General features: G+C 45.5%; 2 protein-coding genes across 3 annotated transcripts; one reads left to right on the plus strand and one right to left on the minus strand.

Moving 5' to 3' along the window:
* Positions 1 to 8,359: 8,359 nt before the first annotated feature.
* MRPL46 (mitochondrial ribosomal protein L46) lies at positions 8,360 to 15,873 on the minus strand. 2 transcript variants are annotated; one of them, XM_080913956.1, is made up of 5 exons: positions 15,609 to 15,873; positions 14,201 to 14,387; positions 13,331 to 13,504; positions 10,085 to 10,121; positions 8,758 to 8,887 (listed from the first exon to the last, which is right to left on the minus strand). In XM_080913956.1, exons 1-5 carry the CDS (start codon positions 15,828 to 15,830, stop codon positions 8,800 to 8,802), a joined length of 708 nt encoding a protein of 235 aa, XP_080770082.1. In that variant the 5' UTR covers positions 15,831 to 15,873; the 3' UTR covers positions 8,758 to 8,799. The 2 variants fall into 2 exon arrangements, with proteins under 2 accessions (XP_080770081.1, XP_080770082.1); XM_080913955.1 differs by lacking the exon at positions 10,085 to 10,121 and having other exon boundaries at positions 8,360 to 8,887.
* A 199-nt stretch (positions 15,874 to 16,072) lies between these two features.
* Positions 16,073 to 25,433, plus strand: MRPS11 (mitochondrial ribosomal protein S11). Its single transcript, XM_080913669.1, has 6 exons — positions 16,073 to 16,239; positions 16,358 to 16,465; positions 21,307 to 21,405; positions 22,642 to 22,771; positions 23,850 to 23,915; positions 24,703 to 25,433. The coding sequence occupies exons 1-6, from the start codon at positions 16,175 to 16,177 to the stop codon at positions 24,808 to 24,810; spliced, it is 576 nt and encodes a 191-aa protein (XP_080769795.1). The 5' UTR covers positions 16,073 to 16,174; the 3' UTR covers positions 24,811 to 25,433.
* The last annotated feature ends 840 nt before the right edge of the window (positions 25,434 to 26,273 follow it).

Below are 26,273 nucleotides of genomic sequence, written 5' to 3' on the forward strand. Positions count from 1 at the left end.
CCGCAAAGAACCAAGTCATGTCGTCTATGGGGAAGTGGTGTTAAGCAAAATAAGCTGGCCTCGGAAAAACACTATCACATGTGCTCTCTCATATGCAGACTGTAGAGAAAAATACTTGAAGATGCCCCCCAAAATTGAAGAGAGATGACTATGGAAGAAGAGAAGGGTGAGGAGGTAGTAATATGACCCAAATACATCACATGCATGTATATGTGTCACAGTGACATCCATTATTGTCATGGTGTTGGCTCAACACAGTCAGGACAAAGTTAGAAAAAAGTAGCCCACGTTATACAGTTCAAAAGCAAGTTTTCAATGTGGAGAATGGGTTACAATGGTGTTGAGAGAGCTGGAAATGAAACAGGGTGTGGGGAGGCAGTTTAGGAAGTAGTAAGAGTAAAACAACAACCCCTAGGGCTGGGAACAGCAGAAGAAAGCGATGCTACCAGAAGCCGATCACGCTGCAGGAGTGTGAATCAAAGAGGAGCTCCCGGCTATGGACCACAGAGATGCTGAGCAGGCAACATGAGTGCATGGTGAGAAGGAATCCTTAGCCTTAGCTTCTCTTCCCTTTAACCCCCTGCCAGCACCTCTCGCTGGCCAAATCCAGTTAGAATTCAACTGGCAAGAAAGGGTGAGAAATGTATTTACAGGGGTTATCACACACATTCCCCCAAACACACACACACACACACACACACACACACACGAGATCTGAGAGCAACAGGCAAAGGACCTGAGTGATGTGTGAGGTGAATATTCATGAGTGTATGTGTGATGTGAATGCTCAAGAATGTGCCCGTGTATTATCAAATCAATTTCAAGGTAAGCACAAAGCGATGTATGCATGTGAATGTGGCGGGGACAGATGTATCAGAGGTACAGATATATTGGATCAATCTCAGAGGTCTGTAGCGTGCGTGGTAGGAGAAGCCTCGTAGGGTTTGGGTGTGATGTGAACATTCAAGGGTATGTGCATGCGTGGCCAGAATATTGATAGCTTTTGGTCTGCATGTTTGTGTGTGCTGTGAATGTCCAAGGAGCTGGATGTGATGTGAATGATTAAAGGCATATGACGTGATGTTCCAGAAAGAGAGAGAGAGAGAGAGAGAGAGAGAGAGAGAGAGAGAGAGAGAGAGAGAGAGCACATTCACACGAGAGATCTTAGAGACGAGTGAGACAGGACAGCAGACATGTACAGAAGAGTTCTCTGTGTGGCACGTGGTAGAGAAATGTGGTCATGGGTTATCTTTGACACAGACACACGTGCTAAGCTGGGTTTGCCTACTTATGCACACAAGATGTCTAAAGAGGATAGTGGCCGGGAAGGCTGCAAAATCCAAAAGTTATTTTTGCAACTTACTCTTCCATTGAAGTGAGTGTCAACTTCATCTTCTTGTTGCCACCTGAAGAAGCTAAATTCCTCATCACTGCATTCGTGGCCTGGAGACCTTTTAGATCTTCTTCCAGAGTACACTTAAATACCAAATGACCTTCAGTAACACTCAAAAATCTCAATCGAATCAGCCAAGGCCAAAATGAGCAAGCTTAGTCATTTATATCAACCCCACTGTTGGCTGAAGAACATCCCCCAAAGAGTGAGATGGGCTATGTTGACACCTTTGAGGCCAAGATTCTTTTGGAGTAGGTGGAGGAAAACATTGGCTTCAGGCAGTGTGTATCTCAGTGGTAGAGCACTAGTCTCTCATGTGTGAGGCCCTGGGTTCAAATGCAGCACCAAAACAAGTAAAAAAAAAATCCACAAAATGTACTGCATGATAATTAGTGTGCCCTGAAAGCTATACAAAAACTAGAAACTGAGAAACGCTACAGGATCTGTTGCCACACCATATACACGGTTGATTTTCATGAATTCAAACCAGGAGATTGCAATCTTTGAACATGAGACCTCTAAGCACCTCTGCTCTTTCAAGGGCTCCTGCTTCTACTTTGGCATGAGCCTGGAGCAGGGGAGACAAGACCATCTTGATATGTAGAGTGACTGATTCTTCTTGACACCAATGTCCCAGTGTAGCCAAATGTAATTCCAGCACTTGGGCAGCAGAGGCGGGAAGATGAGGAGTTCAAGGTCACTCTTGGCTACACAGTGAATTCGAGGCCAGCCTGGGCTATAGGCAACACTTCCTGAAAGGGCACAGGGAGCTGAAATTTCATTCTTTCTAGGTCTGGGGACACAGCACTGTAGTCAGTTGGCAAAAACCAATATAGGAAGTATAGTATTTTATGCACAACAGACCCCAAACAGAAAGTGGTTGTAAAACATGGGCTCTGTATTAGTCAGGATTCTCTAAAGTCACAGAACTTATGGAATATGTCTATAAATTAAGGGACATAATTTTTGAAATAATAATAATAATAACTTACAGTCTACAGCCCAACTAACCCAACAATGGGCAGCTGTGAATGGGAAGTCTATGAATCTAGTAGTGGCTCAGTTGGGTGTCTCGGTTGGCCTTCTGTATAAACTGGAATCCTGAAGAAGTAGTTCCCAACAGATTTTCTGGCAACTAAGTGCAAACAGGCAGAGAAGAAGGAAGCCTTCCATATTCCATTGTCCTTATGTAGGCCTCCAGCAGAAAGTGTGACCCAGATTAAAGATGTGTACCACCACACCTGAACCTAAACTGTTTTTTGACTTGGAACTTGCTCTGTCCCAGGCTGGCCTTGAACTCAAAGGTCTTGCTTAAGTCCCCTGGGATTAAAGGTGAGTATCACCTTGCCTGGGAATGATCTTTTCTTGATCACTATGCCTCAAGATACAAACCAAAAGCTGTGTCTTCCCAAGTCAAGATCCAGATCAAAGCCTGTGCCTTCCAGCCTCAATATCTGGATCACATACATGCCCTCCATTTCTGGACTGTAGATCATTCCAGATAGAGTCAAGTTGACAACTGGGAATAGCCACCACAGGCTCCATCAGATAAAGCATGATCAGTCTCATCACCTGAGGACACACTTGGACTCAGGTGACGCCTAAGATACACTTCCACAGTTAACTTTGACAAGATGTGCATTGTCGCTTAGATTCAACCAACATGGAAGACGTGGCTCTACATGAGATCAAGAAATGTATGCCTTTGCCTCCAGATAACTGGCCTTAAACTGTTTGGGAAAGTTAAGAACCAAAGGCACAAAGATTGATTGCCTACCCCCACATAACTCTGTCCCGCCTCTATAGATGGCTTTGTGTCTATTTCTTATCTGTCCTCTCCTGGCTCCTTCCTCATTCTTGGGCTCTTATGATTGCCACTCAGCCCTGACTAGGAGGCCTTTCCTGAGCCAGATAGAAGTGAGAGGCAAGCACATATTCTCTTTGGCTTGTTGATGGGTCTGTTTCCTGACCGCTTACGGGGATGTTAGCCAGTATTTTAATCACCATTTTATCCCCAGTGTTTGGCAGTAAAACCATCTCTTGTGCAAATGTTTATTGAGGGGTCACTGGATATTTCAAGAATTCACTCTCATGTATGAAGGAACTGCCATGTGCTCCTTCTCAGAATTCCTACCCCTGTGCCTTACACTCAGTCACTCAGATGGAGAGCTGACTCCTGTGTCATGTGCACTGCAAGACCAACTGCTTTCCTCATTCTGCATGTTTGAGAATCTCAGCTCCTCAAGCTTCATAGTTCTCTACTCCAAATCCTCAGACTCTCAACCTATTCAGGGGTCCAGTCGACCAACCTGAAGTTGATTGCTCCTGGGTCCCTTCCCCTTCTGGAGGTTACAACATCCATCTGTGACACCCCCAGAGATGGCCACAAGAACCCAGAACCTGTCCTGACTGACAACATGTCAGCTTCCAATTGCCCCTTGCCCAGAAGTCAGGGCATTGAGGACTGTGCTCAGCTGCTCCAGAGGCCAGGTATGGTGAGGGTCTCCAGGGACAGCCTAAGTGCACACCTATGGTACTTACATGCATGTCTCCACCCACCAGTGGAGAATGAATCTGCGAGCTACCCATTCTATCTATAGGAGGTTACACCCAAAGGCCACTAGGCCAAGGAGTCCTCATCTCATCCACACATTAGTGTGGTCTTCCCCTTACTGGGTGAAAAGGAGAGCTTAAGGGGAAGGCTCTCTGTTGTGGTTTGAGTGAAAATGGCCCCCATAGGCTCACAGAAAGTAGCACTGCTAGGAGGTGTGGCCTTGTTGGAGTAGGTGTGGCCTTGTTGGAGGAAGTGTGTCACTGGAGGCAGGCTTTGAGGTCTCAGATGCTCAGGTCAGGCCCAGCAGCCCACTGTCTTTTCTTGCTATCTGCCAATCTGGATGTAGAACTCTTAGCTAACTCTCCAGCACTATGTATGTGTGCCTGCGTGTTGCCATTCTTCCTGCCCTGATGATGATGGACTCAACCTCTGAAACTGTAAGCCAGGCCTAACCAACTAAGTATTTCCTTAGAAGAGTTGCTGTGGTCATGGTGTCTCTTCACAGCAATAGAAACCCTAACAAAGACACTGTCCCTCCCCCAAGTCAGTCCCTTCTTCATGGACTGAAGTAGGATATCACTTTCAGTTTTCAGTGACTAGCAGTGTCTGTCTGTCTGTCTATGCTGCCAAGGCCTTCAAAAGTACTTTTTCATTAGCCTTTCAGAGTGGGATAGCTAAGTGTGCACACAGGCATACAGGTATCTGTTTCTCCTCCTGTATTCCTCATGCCCTCCTACCCTCCTGGAGAGCAGCCAGTCTGGCCCATGAGCTGAGGTAGCCATGGCTCATATCCAGAATGACCCCCTAACCCTGTGCAACACACACAATGGATGCCTCTACTGAAAACAATGATGAGTGTTTTCCCCCTTCACCCCCTTTTATGAAATAAAGTCCCAAGGCAGGGAAAGTAACTGGCCATCATCCAAGCCTCTCAGAAGGGTGGGAGCTGTGACTGCCCTGAGATTTCAGGCTAATGGGCTTTATCTCACCTTGTGTGTCTGGAGCTCAGCTATCTGGGAATGTTTAATAATTGGGTTCCTGACCTCCCCACTGGCATGTTTCCCCTTCATAGGATAATAGAATGGGTCGGCAGGCCTCCTCTGCTTTTAGTGCCCCCCATAAGCCTGGGTCTAAAGGTAGCTCTGGATTCCCTGGTCCAGGGTCGGGCAAGGCTAACATAACCAAACAGCCGAGGGCTGAATCACCACACTCCTACTTTGAGTAGAACCCAGTAATGTTCAAATTACCCCATGTCTCTTTCCAAACAGGTCAGAAATGCTTGGCTTTCATAATACATACCCTAGGAAAGGTGAGAGTTTTAAGAGATATGGATTACCTAGTTGATTCCAAGAGCATCTGGGAGCCTACATAGGAAGTGGAACACACAACACAACACAACACACACACACACACACAGTGTTGATGTCAAGCCATGCATGGTGCTAAAGAGCTTTCAAAAAATTATCATACCACCTGGGTGAGAAGCAACATCATCTTGGTGTTGTTTTTACAGGCCAGAGAGTCACGGCAGATTAAGAACGAGATGCTTACAGAGATGGGTTTCAGTACCGGCCCTAACACCTAGCAAGAAATCCTGAGCCAGGTAACTACTTCTTCACATCTATTCCTCACTGATAAAATAGGGTAAAGATACTTGTCAGCTGGTCTAAATAAAAAATATATCTTGTGGGTAAGGAGCCTTATTGTGCCCTAGTTCTTGGGAGTTCCTCCGCTATGTTTACGGTAGTAGTAGCCAAAACGTGTCAAAAATTAAAACAGCCTCTGCTGCTCTTTCCAAGCTTGGTGTCACAGGGAGAGCTGACTCACGGGTATGCTTTCTGAAGTCCAGCTGGATAGGCACATAGGCTGACAAGTCTTACTATAAAGAGTTAATTATACCCCATATGTAGCCACCAAACCCAGGCACTATTTATGATGCCAGGTAGTGCTTACTGGCAGGAAGCAGATACGAATACCTCCTCAGAGGCTCTACCAGAGTCATACAGATACAGTTGAGGATGCTTGTAGCTAACCATCGGACTGAACACAGAGACCCCAATGAGGGAGCTGGAGAAAGGACTGAGGGAGCAGAAAGCGTTTGCAACCCCATGGGAAGAACATTATCAACTAAGCAAACCCTCCAGAGCTCCTGGGGACTAGAACACCAACCAATGAGCTCACGTGGACCCATGGCTCCAGGTGCATATGCAGCAGAGGACAGCATTCTCTGGCATCAATGGAGGAAGATGCCTTTGGTCCAGTGAAGGCTCGTTTTCCCAGTGTAGGGGAATGCCAAGGTGCTGAGGTGGGAAAGAGGGATAGGAGTTGGGGGAAAGGAGATAACATTTGAAATACAAATACAAAGGATATCCAATTTAAAAAAATCATCAAAAAAAGAAAATTTAAGTGTATCTCAGCCTAAATATATTAGATAAATTTATTTTAAAATATGTGAATAAAACTAGTAATATAGTCCCCCCCCAAAAAAAAACCAAAAAAACAAAAAAAGGCAAAAAAAAAAAAAAAGTACATTTTATATCATGTCCATGATTACTTCATTTGATGAAGTCAATGTTTAGGAAATATTTGTCAAATCTAAATAAAGAGCCAAACTGTATGTATTTGTTTTTTAAAGTTAATTATAGCAGCACATGAGAGGTCAGAAGTGGTCCAAAAGGAGGTGACCCACTGCTGTGGATGTGTGAGCTGAAACATCCCCCCCCCCCCCCCCCAGTTTGCTTTTGGTCATGACACCTGCTCATTTCATCACAGCAACTGCAACTCTAAGACAGACAGACACACAAGAGACAATTTTTGGTCACATTTGGCACATAGTGGCATTCAGCAGTCATTTCTAACACTATGCGGATTACCTTTGTGTTCTGCAAAAATCACAGTCTAAAAATAAAAATGTCTTTGGAGAAGATTCCCAAGACCTGTGAAATCCTGTCGCTAGAGCAGTAAGATCAGGATGCAACCAGTGAAGACACAGGCACAGCTAGCCTCCTCTGCTTGCTAGTTCCTGCCAGCCTGGAATCCTGGTCAGGCTAGTTTTTGGGAGGCAAATCTTGAAACACAAATCCTCAAGGACCATCTTCCTCAGTTATTTTAAAACAAGTAGGTTGGGGTACCTTCATGGCCCCCTCCTTTACACTCAGCCCCCTTCCCAGCATAGCTGACCTAGAAAGGCTACTAGTGATGCTGGCTACTGAGACAGCCCTTGTTTGAAATAAGAGGGCACTTCTAAAATCTTCAACTTTTCCCTAAAGTATTCAATTTTATCCTTGGTATCTCAAAATACTGACCTTCTGGGGTCAGTCTCGGGAACTAGCAGAATGTCAGGTTATCCTGCTGTCATCTCTCAACTTACTGATTCCATGCATGCTGTTTACCACTGCAGATGCAGCTGTAGGCTGAGCATGTGGCAGTGTAGAATGCTTGCCCAACACAAAGCCCTAGGCTGGATCCCCAGCACCACTGTACGTAAAAATAAATGCAGAAGCACTGTAATAGCATCTTATGCATGTGTACAGAAATAACCCCGGTGCCTCTGCCTTCTAGGTTAGAGATACCCATTGCTGTAACAGCAAGCAGACTGTTCACAGACACAGCACACTCCAAGATCCAGAAAGCACACCTTGACCCTATGGCTACAGCCATTCTAAAGCACCACTACCTGTTCCTGATGAGCCAGCCCCCAATAGGGGATATCAGTCATCAGAAAAGCCACACAGAAGGTAAAGGGCAAACAGAGAGGCAACAGGATTAGGAACCCAATCTCATCAAAAACATCAAAGTCCCTGACCATATGCAAGAACCGCAGGCACCATCTGGTGTGGAAACAGAGACTCCACAAGCTCACATGGAAGGTCTGGACAGTTTTCTCAGAACCTGGCAGTGATGGGTCTTCGAGTGTCTGAGAACTCTGAGCAGATACTGTACCTGACTTGGCTGCACTGTGGTCTCTGCAGCATGTGTTTATCTGTAGCCAGCTTCTAGGGATGAGTCTGACCCAAACACCACACTCACACATCGGCCAAAGCCCTAAACCCCAGAAGCAAGAAGACAACATTCTCCCTAGGTACCACCTGGGCATGCATAATTCTTCAACTGGAGGCTAGAGAGAAGCCAAACTTTATTTTCAGATGACCATTACTAAACAGTTAAGTAATGAATCTCCTAAATATAAAACTTCAAAAATAGAAGCTCATGAAGGTAAGAGAGAAAAAGAACTCATTTCCTTCCTATCAAATGGAAAAGGGAAGCTAAGATAAAAAAACATATGTATGTATGTATGTATGTGTATACACACACACACACACACACACACACACACACACACACACACACATACACATACACAGAGGCTTTTCATAGGCCCAGAAACTTTCATCAGAAATGGGGAATTTAGGTCAATTCGTTTATTTTCTGGACCCAGTAGGTCTGTTAATTCACTGTAATATAATCCTTTTACTTGTTATAGAGAAATACTCTGCCGTGGCCACTCTTCAATGGGTGAAGCCAGTTGTCCTCCAAGGACAAATCAAAATTCAACATTCAAATAGTAGACACATTTAAATCTCAGATTGAGTTTGCTGACTGAAGGTTCCCGTAAATGGCCCATCGACAATTGTTCCTGAGGTCCAACACTTGACTTGTGTAAGCAACATTCACAGGCAGCTGAGTTCCTCAGAGGTCCAGGAGAAATCGCCTGACCTGAGCCAGGTACTTGGGCTGCAGATAGTCGCCTAGCTCTTCCTTACTGGCCCACACATGGCGACCCTTTTTCCCAGCCTGCACAAAGTCTCCAGTGAGCAGCAGAGCTTTGAAGAAGAAGACTTTGACTCCAAGGTCACTCTCTGTCCGAATTGCCTTGGGGAACTTGAACTTGTAGTGGCCACAGGGTGCATTCCCTAGGAACTTGGCTTCCATGTTGTTTTCTGAAGAGAAAAGAGAGAATTGAAGATTAGGGTACAACCATCTGTTGCTTCTTCACCCAAATCACAGGAGGCTCAGCAAAGCCACTTCTAGCAGAGCTAAAGGTGATCCAGCTGAGTGTAGCAGTCCTGAAAGGGGCTCCTCCCTCTCAAGTCCAATGCTTCCTAGCATAGGTGCCAGGCTGCCACTGTGGGCCTAGAAGTTCACGGTGCAGTTGAGATTACCTGGGAGTCCTAACAGGTGGCTTCCACCTTTAGCCCTGTCATCAACTGTTGAAACAGGACTGAGAAACTTGGTATCTGTGGATCACAGCTCATCCCTTCTAAAGGGGGCGAGTGGGCATGAGGGAGCTTCTGAAAGTTTTGTCTTGTAACTTGGATAGCTTAGAACCCTCTACACAGCCCAGACTGGCCTCAAAGTGCTGATCTGCCTGCTTCAGCATCTCTAAAACTAGGATCAAAGGCATGTATCACCACGCCCAAGTCAGATCTCATCTCGAGGTGTGCAATCAAGGAAGAGTTAATGACTCTAATCTAGCAAACTGCAGAATTACTAAATGGCACCTGAAGAACAGTTAGCTAAATAAAAAGCAGACTTGGAGCCCATCCTCAGGCCTCACACAGTAACTGACACCATGGGCTCAGGCTCAACACTTCAAAGACACTTCACATTTTCATAAAAGTCATTCACTTTGGATAATGCCTTCATGAACAATTTGTATTTTCTGAATTATGATGTATTCTCAAATTTTTCAGTTTAAAAAAAAGGAGTATTAGAAGAATATGTGGTATCGTACACATTAAAAGGGGCCAGAGTACCAAACAAGACAATAAGTTAGAAAAAACAATTATGTTTGCTTACAGAAAACTCAAATCTTTTTTCAGAGAAAAAAATCTCACACACACAAACACACACACACTCGTGCACACTCCAAAGACAAAATTAAAGTGGAGCAGGATGTGTTAGTGACACCAACAGTCCCAATGTTCCCAAAGCCACTAGCTCTTTGGGAGACAGAGGCAGGAGAATCAGCAGTTCAAGGTCATTTGCAGCTATGCAGTCAGTTCAAGGTCAGCCTGGACTACACGAGATCCTGTCTCAAAGAAAAAAGACTCAGAACAGTATGTTTGGCACACTTAGCAAAGGAACAATATCTTATGTATCCAGAAGCACTTGGGAGCCAGGCTTGGGGCACATACCTGTCTTCTTCTCCACTCTGAGAGTGAGCCAAGAGAGCTGCAAATTCAAGGGCAAATTAGACTATGTGGATAGTTCAAGGCCAACCTGGGCTACACAGTGAGATCCCATCTCAAAATAAATGGGGGTCAGGACTTGGGAGATGATGCAGAAAGAATACGTATTCACCACCAAGCCAGATATCCTCAGTAAGATCACCAGGACCCACACGAATTGTTCTCTAACTTTACGTTCCATGCATAGTATGTACATGAGTAACACACACACACACACATACACACACACACACACACACACACACACACACACACACAAATAAAAGTAATTTAATTTTTTAATGAAAAGTCTTTATGTGCTGGAATATGTACAGATCATTTCTAAAAGACTCCAGGAAAAGAACTGTCAGTAAGCATCCCCTCAGAGAAGGGAAGAAAAAGTACTTCTCATGCTGATCTTACTAGAGGCTGATGGTATTAAACATATGCATGAACTGATGTTCTCAAACTTAACAAAACATTACTAGCAGCAGATGAATTTACATACGAAGTATGCTCACTAGCTACAGCAAGTGTCTGAGCAGGCATCTGGGAGTAATGGGATTATATTCCTTTATTTTTTTATATTTCTTTATAATTTCCTGTACCTTCCAAGCTTAAGTGAATAGGTATATTTTTCTATAATCTGGAAAACACAGATTAAAATATTATCGAGTTAAAAACATTTCACTATCCACAGAGCAAGGAGTCTGAGCAGACAGGCCACAGCACATGGGAAGACGGTTGGTCTCAATGACAGAGGCAGATACTACACACTAATCCAAGACAGACCACTGCTGCTGCCACAGCTACAAACCAACATGAGGACTCTTTCTAGTCTGGTGAGGAACAGGTAAGCAGCCTCCACCATAACAGTGGAAGTCAAGCAAGCTTAGCTCCCAAATCCACACCTCCTCCACATGCACACCTACGTCATAGTGATCCACCTCTTAAAATTCCATCTTGCAGAAGGGTAGAACCAGTGGGGAAGGAATGCACTTTTGCTTTTCTTAAATATTTATTGTGAAAACTCTTCTTTGCTGTTCTATTTTAAATTTGCTACTTGACTTTGTAATAAACTTACTTACCACCAATTTATATTTTATGTATTTATTAAATATAAGTATACCTACTTGGTATCCTTCATTTCCTTAAGCACTTATTCAATGGGAATATTAAAAGAAAGCATGTGCCAAGACAGAACCCCTTTCCACAAGGTGGGAAGAAGGTAGAGCTGAGCAGGCATTCATCATGCATGCTTATATGAGGGAACCTGAGAATGTGTACCCAACAAAAACACAATGTGACAGCTGAGAGACTGACAGAAGCACTGTAGCTTGTGGCCTCCCCTACCTGTTAAAGAAGACCTAGTGAGAAAGGGTCAAGAGGCATGCATATAAACGATTCACATTTCTAAGTGACCACTTACTCAACACCAGCAAGTGGCCACTACATGTCAGGTACTGCTGAGAACCCACGAAGAGGAACAGATTCTACCCTGACCTTGAGGGGACTCAGAACTCTAGCTAGACTGAAACGTGTAAGTAAACCACTGTGGCACAGTGGTAGAGGTGAAAGGACATATTCCCCACCACGGCAGGAGGAACCATGGAATGGGGATAGTGCCCAACTAACTCATCACGGCCACCCACTGCCAGAGGGGCCTGGAAAATGGTAAGGACTGAAAATGTTCCCTGCATAAACTGCCTGCGCATGCAGGAGCCTGGGACAAAGAGTTCTCTTCTTGGAGATGGCACTCTTCCTAAATGAACCTGCATACTACAAAGCAGAGATGCTTGAAAATCCACTGACTTGAGGAAAAAAAGGGCTCACCTCGGTTAGAAATCAGATTATACATTAATTCACTAAAAGCTGCGGAGACTGGGACCAGGATGAAAACTGTAGGCTATGAGTGGGTACTTGTATGTCTATAAAAAACATTTAAAAATTCTATGCAAGAAAGTGACAAGGGATTTTTATGCAGAAACTACATGTCAGCAGCACTGGGCACATAAACAAAAGCGAGGCAGAACTTTCTTTTGCATTTTCAGTATAGTGTTTCTCAACCATGCTAATTTTGCTCTCTGGCAATATGGAGATATTTTTTGGTTGTCACACTGGGGGTAGGGGTGGGAAACAAAATAGTGCTACTAGCAACTTGTGAGTAGAGGCCAAAGATGCTCAACACCTTATAATACACAGAAGAGACTCTCACAAAGAATTATCTGGCCCCTAACATTAATAATACCATAGTCTAGTGGGAAGTGAGGACATCACAGCTAAAGATGTAAAAATAAGGCCAGGAAGACCCAAGATGCAGGCGTCAGAATGAAGTCTGGGATAATGTTGACGATTCTAGTTGAGTCAATGGATGATCTATGGTACTAAGTAGCAGTGCTAGGAATATAGGTCAGTGGTAGTGTGCTTGCCTACCAATCACAAAGCCATTATTAGCTCCATCTCTAGTACTGAAAAAAAAAAAAAAAACCTTACATTTCCTGAATGTAAGAATTCTGATTAATGCAAACGTAGCTAAGTGATTAAGGCAATGAACTAGAAATTCTTCTACCAGAACAGTTATGAACTTGCCAACTAAGATTTCTCCCCTTGGTGCTGGGGCTATACCTCAGGTGGTACACTGTTTGCCTACCATACACAAGCCTCTGGGTCCAGTCCTTAGTTCTACATGAGACTGTTGCTCACCCATATAATCCCAACACTCAGGAGATGAATGCAAGAGGATCAGAAGTTCAAGGTCAACCTCAGGTACATCTATGCCAAGTCCAAGGCCACCCTGACTACTAAAATGAAAAGAAAAAAAGGAAGGAAGGAAGGAAGGGAAAGGAAGAAGGGAGCAAGGGAAGGAGGAAAAGAGAAGAGAGAAAAGGAGGGAAGGAAGGAGGAAAGGAGGGAGGGAGGAAAGTGGAGAGGAGAGGAGGGAAGGGCTAAGAATGGTGTTTAATGTACCAAAATCTCAGTAAAACACTTACTTAATTCTAAGGAAAATTATTGCTGCAATTGTTTGGTTGGTTTTTGAAACAGGATCTCACTAAGTAGATCTGGCTGTCCTTAAACTCACAATATAGACCAGGCTAGCAGTGAACTCACAGAGACACACCCCCACCACCTCTGCCTCCCAAGTGCTGTATCCTTACGCCCAATCTCAGCCAACCTGAAATGAATCTGGAGGGATTCCGAAGGTAAAAAAGTTACCTGAGAGTGTGGCCAGGATTCGCTCAGCTGTCCCTCGAAGGGTCTCCCCAGGCTGCCACTCAACTTGAGGAAGCATCCAAAATTCTTGGTCTCCAAGTTTCTCTCTGACTAAGAGGACAAGGTTTCTGTCTAGCTTTCGATGCAACGAGGTTCTGTCATTTCTTTTATCGGCTTCTACAAAAGGGATGATCAGAGGAGAGAGAAAAATAAAGACCAAAGGACTGTGATCTATTCAAACCAAAGGTTTTGAGTTTGAGAGCTTTCCTCTAAGAACTTAAAGCCAAAGCACAACCCTAACTCAAAATGAAAGCGAAGAACTGAAACCAGAGCTGAACTCCTCTCAAGAGCAAAGTATACTTGAAACCTTTGGAAAAGAAGCAATGCCTGTGAAGATTCAAACATAAGAACTGGAATCTAGCTCAGAGGCCGTGCACTTCCCTGCAAGCAGGAGGCTCTTGAGTTCCTACCTCATTGATGCAAAACAAAAATAAAACTCTGCTCCACTGGATTCAACACTATTACCAATCTAACTAACCCTACCTTCATAGCACTCAAGCCCCGATTACACAATGCCTCTAATAAAACAGGAATTGAAGAGAAAAGTTTAATTCCTCCCACTCTCTGATTCCAAGACAACCTCAAGCTCAGAAAGAGAAGATACTTTACTCCCTGTTTTAAAAAATCATGCTAGGAAGACAGATATAAGGAATGGGGGGGGGGGGGAGTGCTAATTTCCTGAAAGCTGTTTTGTTACTTGAAGCTTCTTGTTATTAAAATGCAAAGCAGAAGCCAGGCAATTGGCTTTCATCCGGATGTGAGAATACCCACCTGTGTCTCCCTCCCTTGTGGTTGGCCCAAGAGGTCACAAACCTGTTTCCCTAGCTCCAGGTCTGAACTGGAGGAATGCCTGCTCCCACATATCTTCTAAGTCTTGTGTGAGTGTAATGCCCTGGTCTTGCTCCTCATCATAAAGGTCAGCTTTCTTCTTTGCCAGTCGCTGAGCTTCATCCAGAGCACGGAGTTCATGGTCTGAATACAGGCTTCTCTCTACCTCTACCTGGGAAATTTGAAAGGAAAATGGAGAGGAAAAAAAACAAAGCTTCAGTGCCCTTGACAGGCTCAAAAGTACATCTCTTAATATTAGAAATATAATCAAACTCTATACAGATTTTTCCTTAAAGCCCACTGGACTGTAAGCAGGCAGTTAGAGATCAAGACGGTCAAATAGAACAGAGGTCATTGTGGACCCACTTTCCACACTCCACCTCTATTAGTCTCTGACCACCGTCTATTCAAGGGCTTTCCTGCCTTGAAGACTTTACAACATCCCTTCCTAGTCTCTCTCTCCTCGGGCCATTTCTTCCGGATCTCTATTCATCCTTCTGATTTTAACTTAAATACCACCTTCTCAGAAAGACATTCCTGTACACTTCACACGAAAAATCAAACCTACGTGGTTCTGTATAAAACTCTTGTAGTACATTATGTTTTCCTTAACATCACTAACCAAAGTCTGTAGTTATATAACTGGTTACTGGCTGTACCCCTAATTCCAGTACTGGAAACGCTCAGAACCAGAGCTATGTGCCTGTCAAGGCCACAACTGCCTATCACTTTGCACACAGATGCACAGTATTAGCTACAAATACCTTTATGGTATAAAAAAAAAAAGTCAATCAAGTGAATACATTGAGCAAAAATTACTGAAGAGAGTTTCCCTTAGTATTCCTGAGACAAAAGCCTACCAGAGCCTAGGGATATATAAGACCTTCCATCACTATCTACTGAGACGTAACAGCTTGACAGCAGCTACACTTGGGGTTTTGCCCTTTGTTTTTTCACTTGTCCTTCACAGAAATTCCTCCCTGAGGTAAAGCAAAGTAAACTTTACCACATGCACCTTAAGGACGTGCCCACTGTCTCCACGACTTTCTTCTTAACATCGTCACAAAGACTTCCCCTGTAGTCTAAGAGTTCCTAAGCAAGCATGATTCCTCTTCACCTCCGGATCCCTACTGTACTGAATGAACAAGGAAACTATCCACACAGAATGCTCAAGGGAAAACAAGCCAATTAAACTCTCTGAACACCTGCTATATACTAACCCAACCCAGTATGATAACTTACTTCATCTTGCAGATGTCACTAAAAATCAAGAAGTGAAATGATCTGCCCAAGGTCATGCAAAGTACCAGAGCCACCATGGAATCAAGAGCCCAACCACCCCTTGGTTCTGCTGCTTCCCTCTACCGCACCACGAAGCCCGTGCCTGCCTTACCTGCTGTAATAGAGCCGCCATCTCTTCCTGCAATGGGGTGGGCGGCTTGGTGATTAACGGTGGCCTCTGCAGACACAAGGCTCCGGACAAACGCCATGGAGACCGGCTGCTTGAGGGCGCAGCCTCAAGAGACAGGCCACGAGAACTACCTGCCCAGAGCCTGTCAAGCTGCCGCCAGCCTCTAGCCACCCCTAAAAGAGTTCGCCCTACGGGCGCCGCCATCTTTCTGACTTCCCACAAGGTATCGCGGCGCCCGGCAGGACCCTCAGCCAACCTCACGTTCCCAAGAGGCAACGCGGGCCGGCGAGGGGGCCGGTTTACCAAATAGAATGAACCATTCCCTTTGGACGAGGTAGATGAAATTCTAGTGTTAGACCACTAGAAAACGGAATGATTCCCATATAAATGATTTTATAGAGCATTTAAATTGAGCAAAAATACTTACCGGACTACAGAAGAGCAATCAGGTGATTTCCTTTATGTGAGCACCCCCACAGATGCTCATGGTGCTGGCTCCAGCTAAACCGAGCACTGCGGACGGGAGCTGATGAGGGTCAATTTCAGTCATGCAGGTTGTAAGAAACTTAAGGTCGCAGCTTCTGCGGTCCTGGGCTGGATCTAAGATAACCAGGTAAGGATTGGTCTTTCGAACCCACTGTCGCTCTCTAGTTTGCCCTCCTGCCCTCCAGTCCTATGTGCCACTTGAACCCCCCACAACCCTTCACCGGATTCTCCTTTTTTTTTTGCAGGCTTATAGCCATTGACCCAGCCAAGAATATCCACACCGGAACCCCGAGGTTAGAAGACTCGGCTGCCAGGCAGAACACTGAAAAGGAAGCGGCTCCTAGTCGCTTCAGGTGAGGGTTAAGTGGATCCATCCCTCTGGAAACTCGAATCCTGAGACTTCTGCCCGTCAACCGTCCAGAATCATAGAAAAAGTTAATTCCTAGCGGTCACTCGCCATCTGTGGAATCTTGTGCAAATCAGCATTCTAAAAGTGGAGCTAATTCTTAGTGGGGTTGTTGGTGAAGATAGAGGGATGAGCTGTGGCATAAAGTAGCTGCTCAATTAGCAACTGTTAGCTAAATGTCCAGTGTATATAAATACCAGCTTTTTTTTTCTTGTGAGATAGGCTTTAGGTCCGACTAGCAACTTTCTCTGCCTCCAACTACACTAACTGCACATCTTAGACTGGACCTTTCTTAGTTTTGTGCCTAGCCCTGGGAACGGGCATCCTGTAACATCCTACTAGTATTAATACTTCATATGCAGGCTGGATATACATTCACTTACCTTCACATCTGTTTAACAGTTACAAAAACCTATTACTTGTCGGGTACCATGATAAGTACTGGAAATGTAGGTTATTTCTCCCGAAGTAGTACACAGACTTGCAAGGATGACATGTGGGCAGATGGTTTAAGCGTAATCCGATCAACAGGGTAGTAGAGGTAAGAACTGGTTGGACATTTAAGAGAGTAAGGCACTCTTGAGGAAGCCAGGCAAGACTTAAAGTACCGTGTAGTGTAGAAGTGGCTAGGATCTCAGCTGGACAAGATCAGTGTGCTCATTACAGGCAAAGGTATGTGGAAAGGCAGTCTATCAGAACTGGTATGCGGTGCCTCTAGAAAGCCATTACGGAACCTGTAGGTTCCGACCCCTTTGGGGGAGAGGTCACCTAAGACCATCAGAAAACACAAATTTACATTGCGACTCATAGCAGTAGCAAAATTACAGTTATGAAGTAGTAACAGAAATGGCTGGGGGCGGTGTCACCACAAGGTGAGTAACTATACTAAAGGGCTGCAGCATTAAGAACACTGAGGACCACTGTTCTAGAAGGATCCCAGTGGTGAAGGGCTGCCCTGTCTCCCTGCAGCTTTTACGCTTTGCCTACTCTAGGCAGTGAGGAGCTGCTTGGAGTTTGATCCGAGACTGTTGTAGTCATTCATTTGGCAGTCCCAGACACTACTGGGATTGTTGGGGTTACATCCCTGCCCCAACAGGAAAGGTCTTCTCAGCAAGTAGGCAAGCAGGCATAGAGCCACGTCCTGTCTAGTTCTGGGAAGAGTTGATGCCATTTCATCCATTCATTCATTTATCCGTAGTTTCCAATGGCTTTGCTGTACAGCCCAGGCTTCCCTCAGATTTTAATCCTCTTGCCTTGGCCTCCTGGGTGCCTGGATTACAAGTGCACACCCCAGCCTCAGTCTTACTCTGTAGAGAGGCCGTAGGCACTGTATTGATGTCAAGCTGCAGAGAACAAGAATGGAAGCTGGAAAGACCTGAAAACAGTTAGAAAGCAATAGAAATAGGTGAAGATGATGGTGTCTGGAACAGGGTGATAGTTTGACTGGTATAGCCAGCGGCTTTGGCATTTTATTTTGTCTTGAGACACTTGCTCTGCAACCTAGGCTGACCTGGAATTTGCTGCAATCCTCCTGCCTTGGTCTCCTGGGTGCTTGGATTACAGGCATCTGTCCACACCCAGCTACAGATCTGTCAATAAAGAATGTGAGAAAAAGAGAGGTGTGAAGGCCCAAGTTTGAGCGCCAACCAACTGAAAGTATGGAATTGTTATATATTAAGATGGCAGGGACAGACATTTGAGCTCTGTGTGGGTAAGTTGAAGGTGCCTTATGCTTGCTTTCAAAAGGCCTCACACAGTCCCGTATGATCAAAGAAAACTTTTGAGACACTTAGCATCTGAGCAGAGATGTCATATAGACAGATTTCTGGGGAAAGGAAGAACCAGCAAAATAAAAATCCTCCCCAAGACAGGAAGAAAGGCAGACAAGATTTTCTTTTTAGTGTGGTGCAAAGTAGGGAATTGAGCTGTGTCTGGCACTGCAGACAACATTGGGCTGAGAGGCAGGTGCAAGCATGATTGCTCATTAGATTTAACAGTCTGATGACCTTCACTATAGCCTTTCCGATGAAGAGACCCGAAATAACTTCTCATCGGAGTGGCTTGGTTTCAAAGAAAATAAACAAATATTGGCATTTGTTTAAGGAGGCTTTGCTGTAGGAGGGAATGAGTAGCCCTTGGGAGCGTGGGGTTTAAATTGAGGGGGATTATTTTTTTTGTTCTTGTTGTTTTGACTTTATGACATGACTGTATGTTTTGCTTCTGAGAATCGGGAGAAAGACGGATGCTGAAGTGGCACTTTGCCGGAGCAGTGTCCTTGCAGGACTAATAATGCAGCTGGAGCATGAAGACAGGAAAGTCCTCAAAGGCCGTGGGCACAGATGTTTGCTGGTGGAGGCTGGAAGAAAGTCTGATTGATTCTGTTTCTCTGCAGAGACCATCAGCTGGCCCTGAGGAAACAGGAAGGCCTCGGATGTTTAAGGGGACAAAAGGAAATATAGAAGAGGCATCCAGAAAAGTGGAGGGATAATTGAACTGAGGATGATTGTCAGGCATCTTGAGAGCCTTCTTGAGTCTGGCAATTCATTAAAATGAAGCACTGGGTCTTGATGGGGACAGATTTTTGCGCGCCCCCCCCCCAGGGAAGGGGCCTTAGCAGTGTCTAAAAAGTTCTAGTGATCATAAATTAGGAGATAGAATCCAGTGAAGTAAAACCAGGGATGCTACCAAGCACCCCACTGTTCACAGGACAGCCACCTACGGAAGAAGTGTTTTATCCAAAATGTCAGCCAAAAAGCCCTGGTGTAGAGACCAGTCAACCATGCCGTGTTTGCACAGACTCAAGTTGTCTAGAGAGGTGGATTTAACAAGAGCTGGGAGTTTGCCAGGAGAAAGTGAAGAGAGACAGGGGAGTTGAGACTAGGATTTAGTCTCCGAGATGAGAGAAGTGGTACCTGAGGTGTGTGGGGTGGCAGCGATCTGATGGGCTCCTCGGGGTACTGCCCTGAAGATATCGAGGGGGTGGGAGGTGGTCAGGAATGCTGGAAGCCAAGGATGTGGCGCATGTGTCAGTAATGATGATGGCTGGCTGTGACCCTGGGAAGTGCATAGCTGAGGTAGGACAGATGACGATTAAAGGAGACAAGGTTTAGAAATGAAAGTGCAAATCTTTTGTTGGAGACCCAGCGGAAATACTCAGTAGTTACCTAGAAGGAGGGCCAGATGACACAGAGTCAGCTATGTTTTTTTTTTTTAGTTTATTTGCAATTATAAATAATTCTTTCAATTAAATATAATTGTATCACCTCCCCCTCCCCTTCATTTTCTCCTTTAATACCTCCCTTAAGTCCCCTTTGTTCCTCAAATTTATAGCCTCTTTTTTTAATTGTTGGAGGAGGTATAGTCCTGACTAATAAGTATAACCTGATCAGTCTGTGTAATGTTACTTGTGTGTATATTACCCCAGGGTTGACCACTTGGTACTGCATTACTATCAAGATGCTGTACTTCTCCATTCTCCGAAGTCCTTAGTTGGCTTGTATTTGCATTTTAAAGATCATGCAATTAAGCCAAGCACTGTGGAGCACACCTTTGATCCCAGTACAGTTTAAGCAGAAGCAGGTAGATCCCTGTATTGGAGGGCAGCCTGGGCCAACCGCCTTACCACACCTCCCTGCCACAGGAGTAGGCAGAAAGACTAGTCCGAGAAAGATCTGTTTCTCTTCAGAGCCTTCCTCAGAAGAGCTCAGTATACCTTCAACCTGGGAGAATCTTGTTTTGCTTTATGATTGGCTCTTGCTGTGTAGCCCAGGATGACCAGGAACTCTGTCATCATATCTGGTCTTAAACTCATGGTTGCTCTCCTGGTTGGGGTTACAGGAACACATGACCATGCCTGGCTGAACCTGGGACGTGTAAAGGCCTGACCTTGGCCATGCCCTAGATTAAGTGGCTTGGGCTCCTAGTTTAAATCTTGCTATATAAAGGTCACTGTGCTGCTGTTACTCGGACTTAGTCTTGTATCTATGCAACAGAGAGGGAAAAGATCAGTAGAGAAATGATGATCATCGAAATAATAATGTCAGGGCTGGGACACTTTCCTTCCGAATACAGAAGCCAACCACATCATGCTAAGACTGGGCCACAGGAAACAATGCATTGTGCTGAGCTTTTGAAAATATCCCTACAGAAGCAGATGGGGCTGGGGGGGGAAGGGGTGCTTGAATGGTAACGTGTTTTCTAAAAGTGATTTCTGCATAGTAGAAATACAGTGTGGGTGTGTGTTCAAGTCTGTGTATGATTGAGGTGTGTGGGCATAATGAAACAGCAGGGTTACTCCCATCTGAAATGCTGAATGACAGTGGTATGCGCATTTACACTTTGAAAGAACAGAGCACAGACCCGGGGCCAGTCTCCTTGCTCCAAGGCCTGGCTTTCCGTGCTAGCCCTTTTTCTGTTTGGACTTGAGTTCTCTACCTGAAAGTGAAGATTGCTGCCCCAGGGAAACCCACTAACCCAGCACACTGTCACGGCCCAAGTTCCCAACCCTGAAACACTAGGGTGCCAGAAGGTTTGAAAAGAAATGGTGCAGAAGCCTCCTCCAAAGCCAGGGGTTCGTGGGGGGGGGGGGGGGGGGGGGGCTGGGCAGAGCCTTACAGTTTGTCCTAAGCTGTGTGTATCCCTGGTTAGCCTTGAACTGAGCTTTCCACCTTGACCCCTACCTTGCTTGGCTCACAAGTGTGCACCGCCATACTCAACCTACTTGATTTTATTTTTAAGCATGTATGTATACAATCAGAAAATTAAGAAAAATGTTTCTTCTGATTACAGCATTTATCCTCCAGTTCCAGGACAGGAAAGCTCTCTGCAGTGGGCAGGGATGAAATTTGAGGAAGTCCCAATTGCACACATTAAAGCAACCTACAACAAGTAAGAAAGGGGGTGCCCATGTGAGTCTCCTACGAACTGTTTCTGCCTCAGGCCTTCAGGAGTAGAAGTTGGGGTGTCAGATGCTAGCTTCATCTTGTTTAGGGAAACCATCTTCTTTCTTTATAAATTTTATTTAAGTTTCATGAACATATAAACTAGATTTTGTACATTGTTAGAGTTTTTTTGCCTTCCTTGGGACTCCTATGCAAGAATCAGAAGGACTGCGTTAGAAGCAGTGTACAGATAACCTGATTTTATTTGTAAAGTAGCCAGAATATATAAGCCCTTTATTCAGCCCTCTTACCTTAGGCCCTGTGCACTGCCCCTTTCCTTGCAGGGCTAAGTATGACAGTGAAAGACTGCTATTTGCTGTAGTGAGCTAGCCCAAGACACAGGTGCAGTTGGGCTCCCAGCTGCAGAAGCACAGGGCACCAGTGATAGCCTTGCAGGCTTTCACAGCCTGCCTGTCACAACTTAACCATTTTAGAGCAAAGTAGAAAAAGTTTCCCTTGAAGTAGTTTTTGAATAGAATGTCACAAGCATTTGAATTACCACTGTGATAAAACTATAGGAATAATTGTTTTTTTTTTGGGGGGGGGGGGAGTGAGTCTTTATGATAACCTATAAAATGATAGGTATTAGATTCCCTTCCAAACAGTACATGATGAGGGAAGGGAACGGGTTTGGAGGAGACACTGTGTTTGGATGTGACTTGGTCATTATTGCAGCAAAGCTCGCTCCATATGCTTTCTTTTAAATACTTTATTACAGTTTTACTTAGTTGTTGGGAGTGGAGCATACACCTGTGGAGCCCAGAGAACAATTTGCACCAATTAGCTCTCTTTGCTTTTGTGGGTGCACCTGTAAGCAATAAGCCATCCCTCACACACTGTTCTTTCCACTGTTGGAGTGGCAGACGCTCAAAACTTTCTCAGCATCGTCCTTTTTAACAGTTGCCTAATGTGAAACACGTAGGTTTTTATAAGACACCAGGCGATGTCACATCCAGGGTGAATGCTGCCACAGGGAAGCTTCATTCAGGTGGAAGTCCTTCAGGTGGCACCCTCCTGCCCTTGGATTGTGGCACTGCCTCTTAAGTGTATGATTTGCCCATCTTCCTTTAACGTAGCTGAGGGAGGGAGCTAATGGCCTTCTTTCTCACTGTGGCTCCTAAAGACCTTAGCAAGCTCCCTCCCTTCCTGAGCAGTAGTAGAGCTAAATGCCTCCTTTTCCCAGCACACAGATCCAGGTGGTCTCTGCCATGAATACGCCCCTGGCCCGCGCCTCCTGTGGCACGGAAGGCTTTCGCAATGCCAAGAAGGGTACGGGCATCGCCGCACAGACAGCAGGCATTGCTGCAGCAGCAGTAAGTACCTGACCACGTGGCTCCACTTTCCCTGTGGCTTATGGAGGGGGAATCTCATTAAACCAGATTCAGAAGCAATGAGATCTTTGCCCACTAGATGCCCTGACACTGCAAGTGCTTTAAGAGGCCTCTGTAGAAAGCTTACCAACTTTCTCAGCTTCACTGGAGAAAAACGATGTCATTTATGTTCAGAGGAATAACCAGAGTGCTGAAAGCTTAAGAACCAATGCTGCTTCCATTAAAGACCAGTGGGACAGCATAGGGGGATGTATTCTATTCAGGAAGCATGTTTTTTAGCACAGGTCCCAAAGTGAAGTGTCACAGATCTTTCTAGAAGCAAATTAACTCCATTTTGGACACTTCGTTATCACCATGTCTTCAGAAGAGCCTGCTGTTATCTACTCTTTCAAGAGAATCAGATTCTGGGGGATTGGTCAAAGTCAAGCAGCCAGTTCAGCTCTCTGATGTGAACCCACACAGTCCTTGAACCAGAGCTGCATGTTTTCTGCTATAGCAGAGACCACAGACCACAGACGTGTGCTCTGACAAGCAGAATACTTCCTGAAGGAGCACCTTGACCTTTAAAGCTGGACATAAGGAACCCTTTGGTTGCCTGTGTAATGATCACCAAAACACAGAAGGATGTAATTGCCTGTCAGACAGAGCACGTTCAGCTACGTGGCACATTCCAGTGTTTGGGGGACCTCTGCATGGTAGCTTTTGAGTATCTTCCAGGACCCATAGTGAATGTGTTTATAACCTAGACACATACTTAACTGTAAAGATACTAAAGCTCACTTTTTAAGTGTGCCCAGCCTTGATCTCCACGGTGACATCTCAGATTTTGGAGGAAAATCAGTCACTATCTCCAAGTGTCCATTAGGTGGCGCTGCAGTTCTGTCACCTTGGTTCCTTGGCTCTGTTCCCTTGTCCACAGAGCCATCTGTCCTTCGCTCCCTTCTGTGTTTTCTGCCTCCGTTTGTGTCTGTTGTTGCTGTTATCCCACGTCTCCTGCAGACAGTAGCCAGAGATTGGACTGCAGCACTATCTCTGGCGCTGACCACTTTCCTCTCTCCAGAAAGCCACAGGAAAGGGAGTGACCCACATCAGAGTCGTAGTGAAAGGCATGGGACCGGGCCGCTGGGTAAGTAACTCGGGGTTCTCTACAGTGTTTGTGCACGTGTTTAGAGCCAGGTGTGGAGAGTAGAAATGTCCCGTGGTAAATTTCCATGGCATTGCTTAAAGTTCTTCTCTGTTGATCCTGTGATCTGCTAATCCCCGCAGAGCAAGCCTGGGTCATGAATTTTATATATTTACACACACAAACACACACACATACATACATACACATACACTGTAGCTGTTTTCAGACACACCAGAAGAAGGCATCAAATCTCATTACAGATGGTTGTGAGCCACCATGTAGTTGCTGGGATTTGAACTCATGGCGTCTTGAAGAGCAGTCAGTGTTCTTAACCACTGAACCATCTCTCCAGCCCCCCTGGGTCATGGATTAATTTATTACCTTTTTGAGTGCCACCCCCTGGGAATGGAAAGTGGTCTCTGGGGACCATCATAAGCACAGACTACTGAATGCAGTGGAGAAGGGGTCAAGATGCTGGGTGCCTTGAGAGGGGCCCTGAGACCAGTGGGGCTGTAGCTTCCCCCAAGAGAGTGACATCTCTCTGACTTTAAAAGAATGAGGTGCTGGGGTGTGAGTGTATATGTCCCAGGAAAAGAAAACACTCCTGTGAAGTGACCAGAGTTCGAGGATAGAACCTGATCTCAGATTGGAACAAACGAGGTGGAGGCAGCAGGGGCTGGAACCCTAAACACCAGCAGTGAGCTTCCATCCTTCTCAGAGCCCTGTCTGAAGATGCTGGGTCATCATTTTGAAGCCCATGCCATTTGCCTGTTTCTGATCTTTCCAGTCTGCCATCAAAGGATTGACCATGGGCGGTCTCGAAGTGATCTCAATCACAGACAACACCCCTGTCCCACACAATGGCTGCCGTCCCCGGAAGGCTCGAAGGCTGTGATGGAGAGGAAGCCTGGACCAGACCTGACTTGAGTCTTGACTCAGGTGGCTCCTACAGAAAGCCCACTGTGGAGGCTTCTGGAGCAGGCTGTTGGAGCCCTCCTTGGGGGAACATTCCTCTCCTCACACTGAAGCTGGAAGTGCTGAGGCCGCCCTCTGGGACATGAGGGAGCAGGAACTGCAGGCCGCTGTGGCCAGCTCCAGCCTCTGCTCTGAAAATAAAGGACAGTTCTCTGTGTTAGCTGTGAGTTTTCATTCCCAGAGTTACCGACTTCTGAAAGACTGAGAGTAAGACCTGGACGGAAGGCTACAGTGTAACGTGGGCTACACCCCACTGCACCCCTTCTTCTCACACTGCCTTTATAGCCTCTTAACTGAGGTGGCCAGGTCTTGTCACAGCCAACAACTGAGCAATTAGCCCAGGTGAGGTGAGAGCTTTTTGCCATCCTCTGGAGTCTGTAAGATCTCACAGGTGGTGGACATTCTTGAAGTTAGCCTAGCAGTGTAAGGGTGCTCTCGAGTTCAGATTTTCTGGGAACATTCATCCCTCATACTCCATGAACTTAGGCAGTCCCCAAATCCAAGAGAAAAGTATCTCAAAAGTAGGCCGTAGACTGGTGGAGTTGTATGAAGCGGGATGTGCCAGGAAGAAGGGTGGATAGTGGAGGGTGGGGTGCTATGAACTGTGCTGGTGTAGAACCTAGAAGGGGCAGACAGATTGGCACAGCTCAGAAGCCCCAAGTTGCCCCTCAGCCAATCATGCACCGCCGGAGGAGGCCAGGGCTTTAGAGAGAGAGCAGCACAGTGGAGGAGACGCCTCTTCCCAAACTGCTCAGCTGAGGGAGCAGCAGATACTTAGAAGAAAATGCTCACAACATAGTATCACTCCTCCCAGACAGGGCTGCAGCCAGGCTGGTGAAACCCTGAGCCTTCCCAAGCTTCCATAGTGAGGACCACAGCTGCCGTGGGTAGATAGGAGTGGCTGTGTTGGACTGGAGAAAGGACACGACTACCAACTTAGAGGAAATGAAGGAAAAGTGTCTCCCTCCTTTTAATTCTTAGCAGGACCTAAGACGTTTCTGGGTGACTAAAGCCCCTGGAGGCTCTTGTATGAAAGCCACTGCTAGAAGGAGCATTTAAATATAAAAAACTATCCAAGCAATGTAGTAGAAAAGATTTTGGTGTTTTAAAGTCTCCCTGTATAGCTCAAGCTGGCCTCGAACCTTCTGAGTACCGGGATTACAGTATGGCCATGCCTCTCTCTCACACACACACATGCTGGGTATGAGAAAGTGAAAATGGTGGCAGTTTCTTTATTGATAACAATAAAATAACATTTTCAAAGAAAATAAACTTTAAAAACAGCTTTTGAAACCATTCTTTGTGACTTGCTGTGGTTTGGCCTTTATTCAAATGGAGAAAGGGCCTGAAGAACCTCGTAGCTCAAACAGAAACAGTTGAAAA

The sequence above is a fragment of the Micromys minutus genome (assembly GCF_963924665.1).
Source record: "Micromys minutus genome assembly, chromosome: 3".
NCBI classification, from domain to species: domain Eukaryota; kingdom Metazoa; phylum Chordata; class Mammalia; order Rodentia; family Muridae; genus Micromys; species Micromys minutus.

Excerpts from the sequence above, each read along its gene's own strand:
- MRPL46 (XM_080913955.1), bottom strand. The coding sequence starts at position 15,830 with ATGGCGGCGCCCGTAGGGCGAACTCTTTTAGGGGTGGCTAGAGGCTGG. Across the intron at positions 14,388-15,608 it reads TGGCGGCTCTATTACAGCAG|GTAGAGGTAGAGAGAAGCCT; the intron begins GTAAGGCAGGCA and ends CAAATTTCCCAG. Across the intron at positions 8,888-13,330 it reads AATCCTGGCCACACTCTCAG|AAAACAACATGGAAGCCAAG; the intron begins GTAACTTTTTTA and ends TTTTCTCTTCAG.
- MRPS11 (XM_080913669.1), top strand. The coding sequence starts at position 16,175 with ATGCAGGTTGTAAGAAACTTAAGGTCGCAGCTTCTGCGGTCCTGGGCT. Across the intron at positions 16,466-21,306 it reads GCGGCTCCTAGTCGCTTCAG|CATTTATCCTCCAGTTCCAG; the intron begins GTGAGGGTTAAG and ends TTCTGATTACAG. Across the intron at positions 22,772-23,849 it reads CAGGCATTGCTGCAGCAGCA|AAAGCCACAGGAAAGGGAGT; the intron begins GTAAGTACCTGA and ends TCCTCTCTCCAG.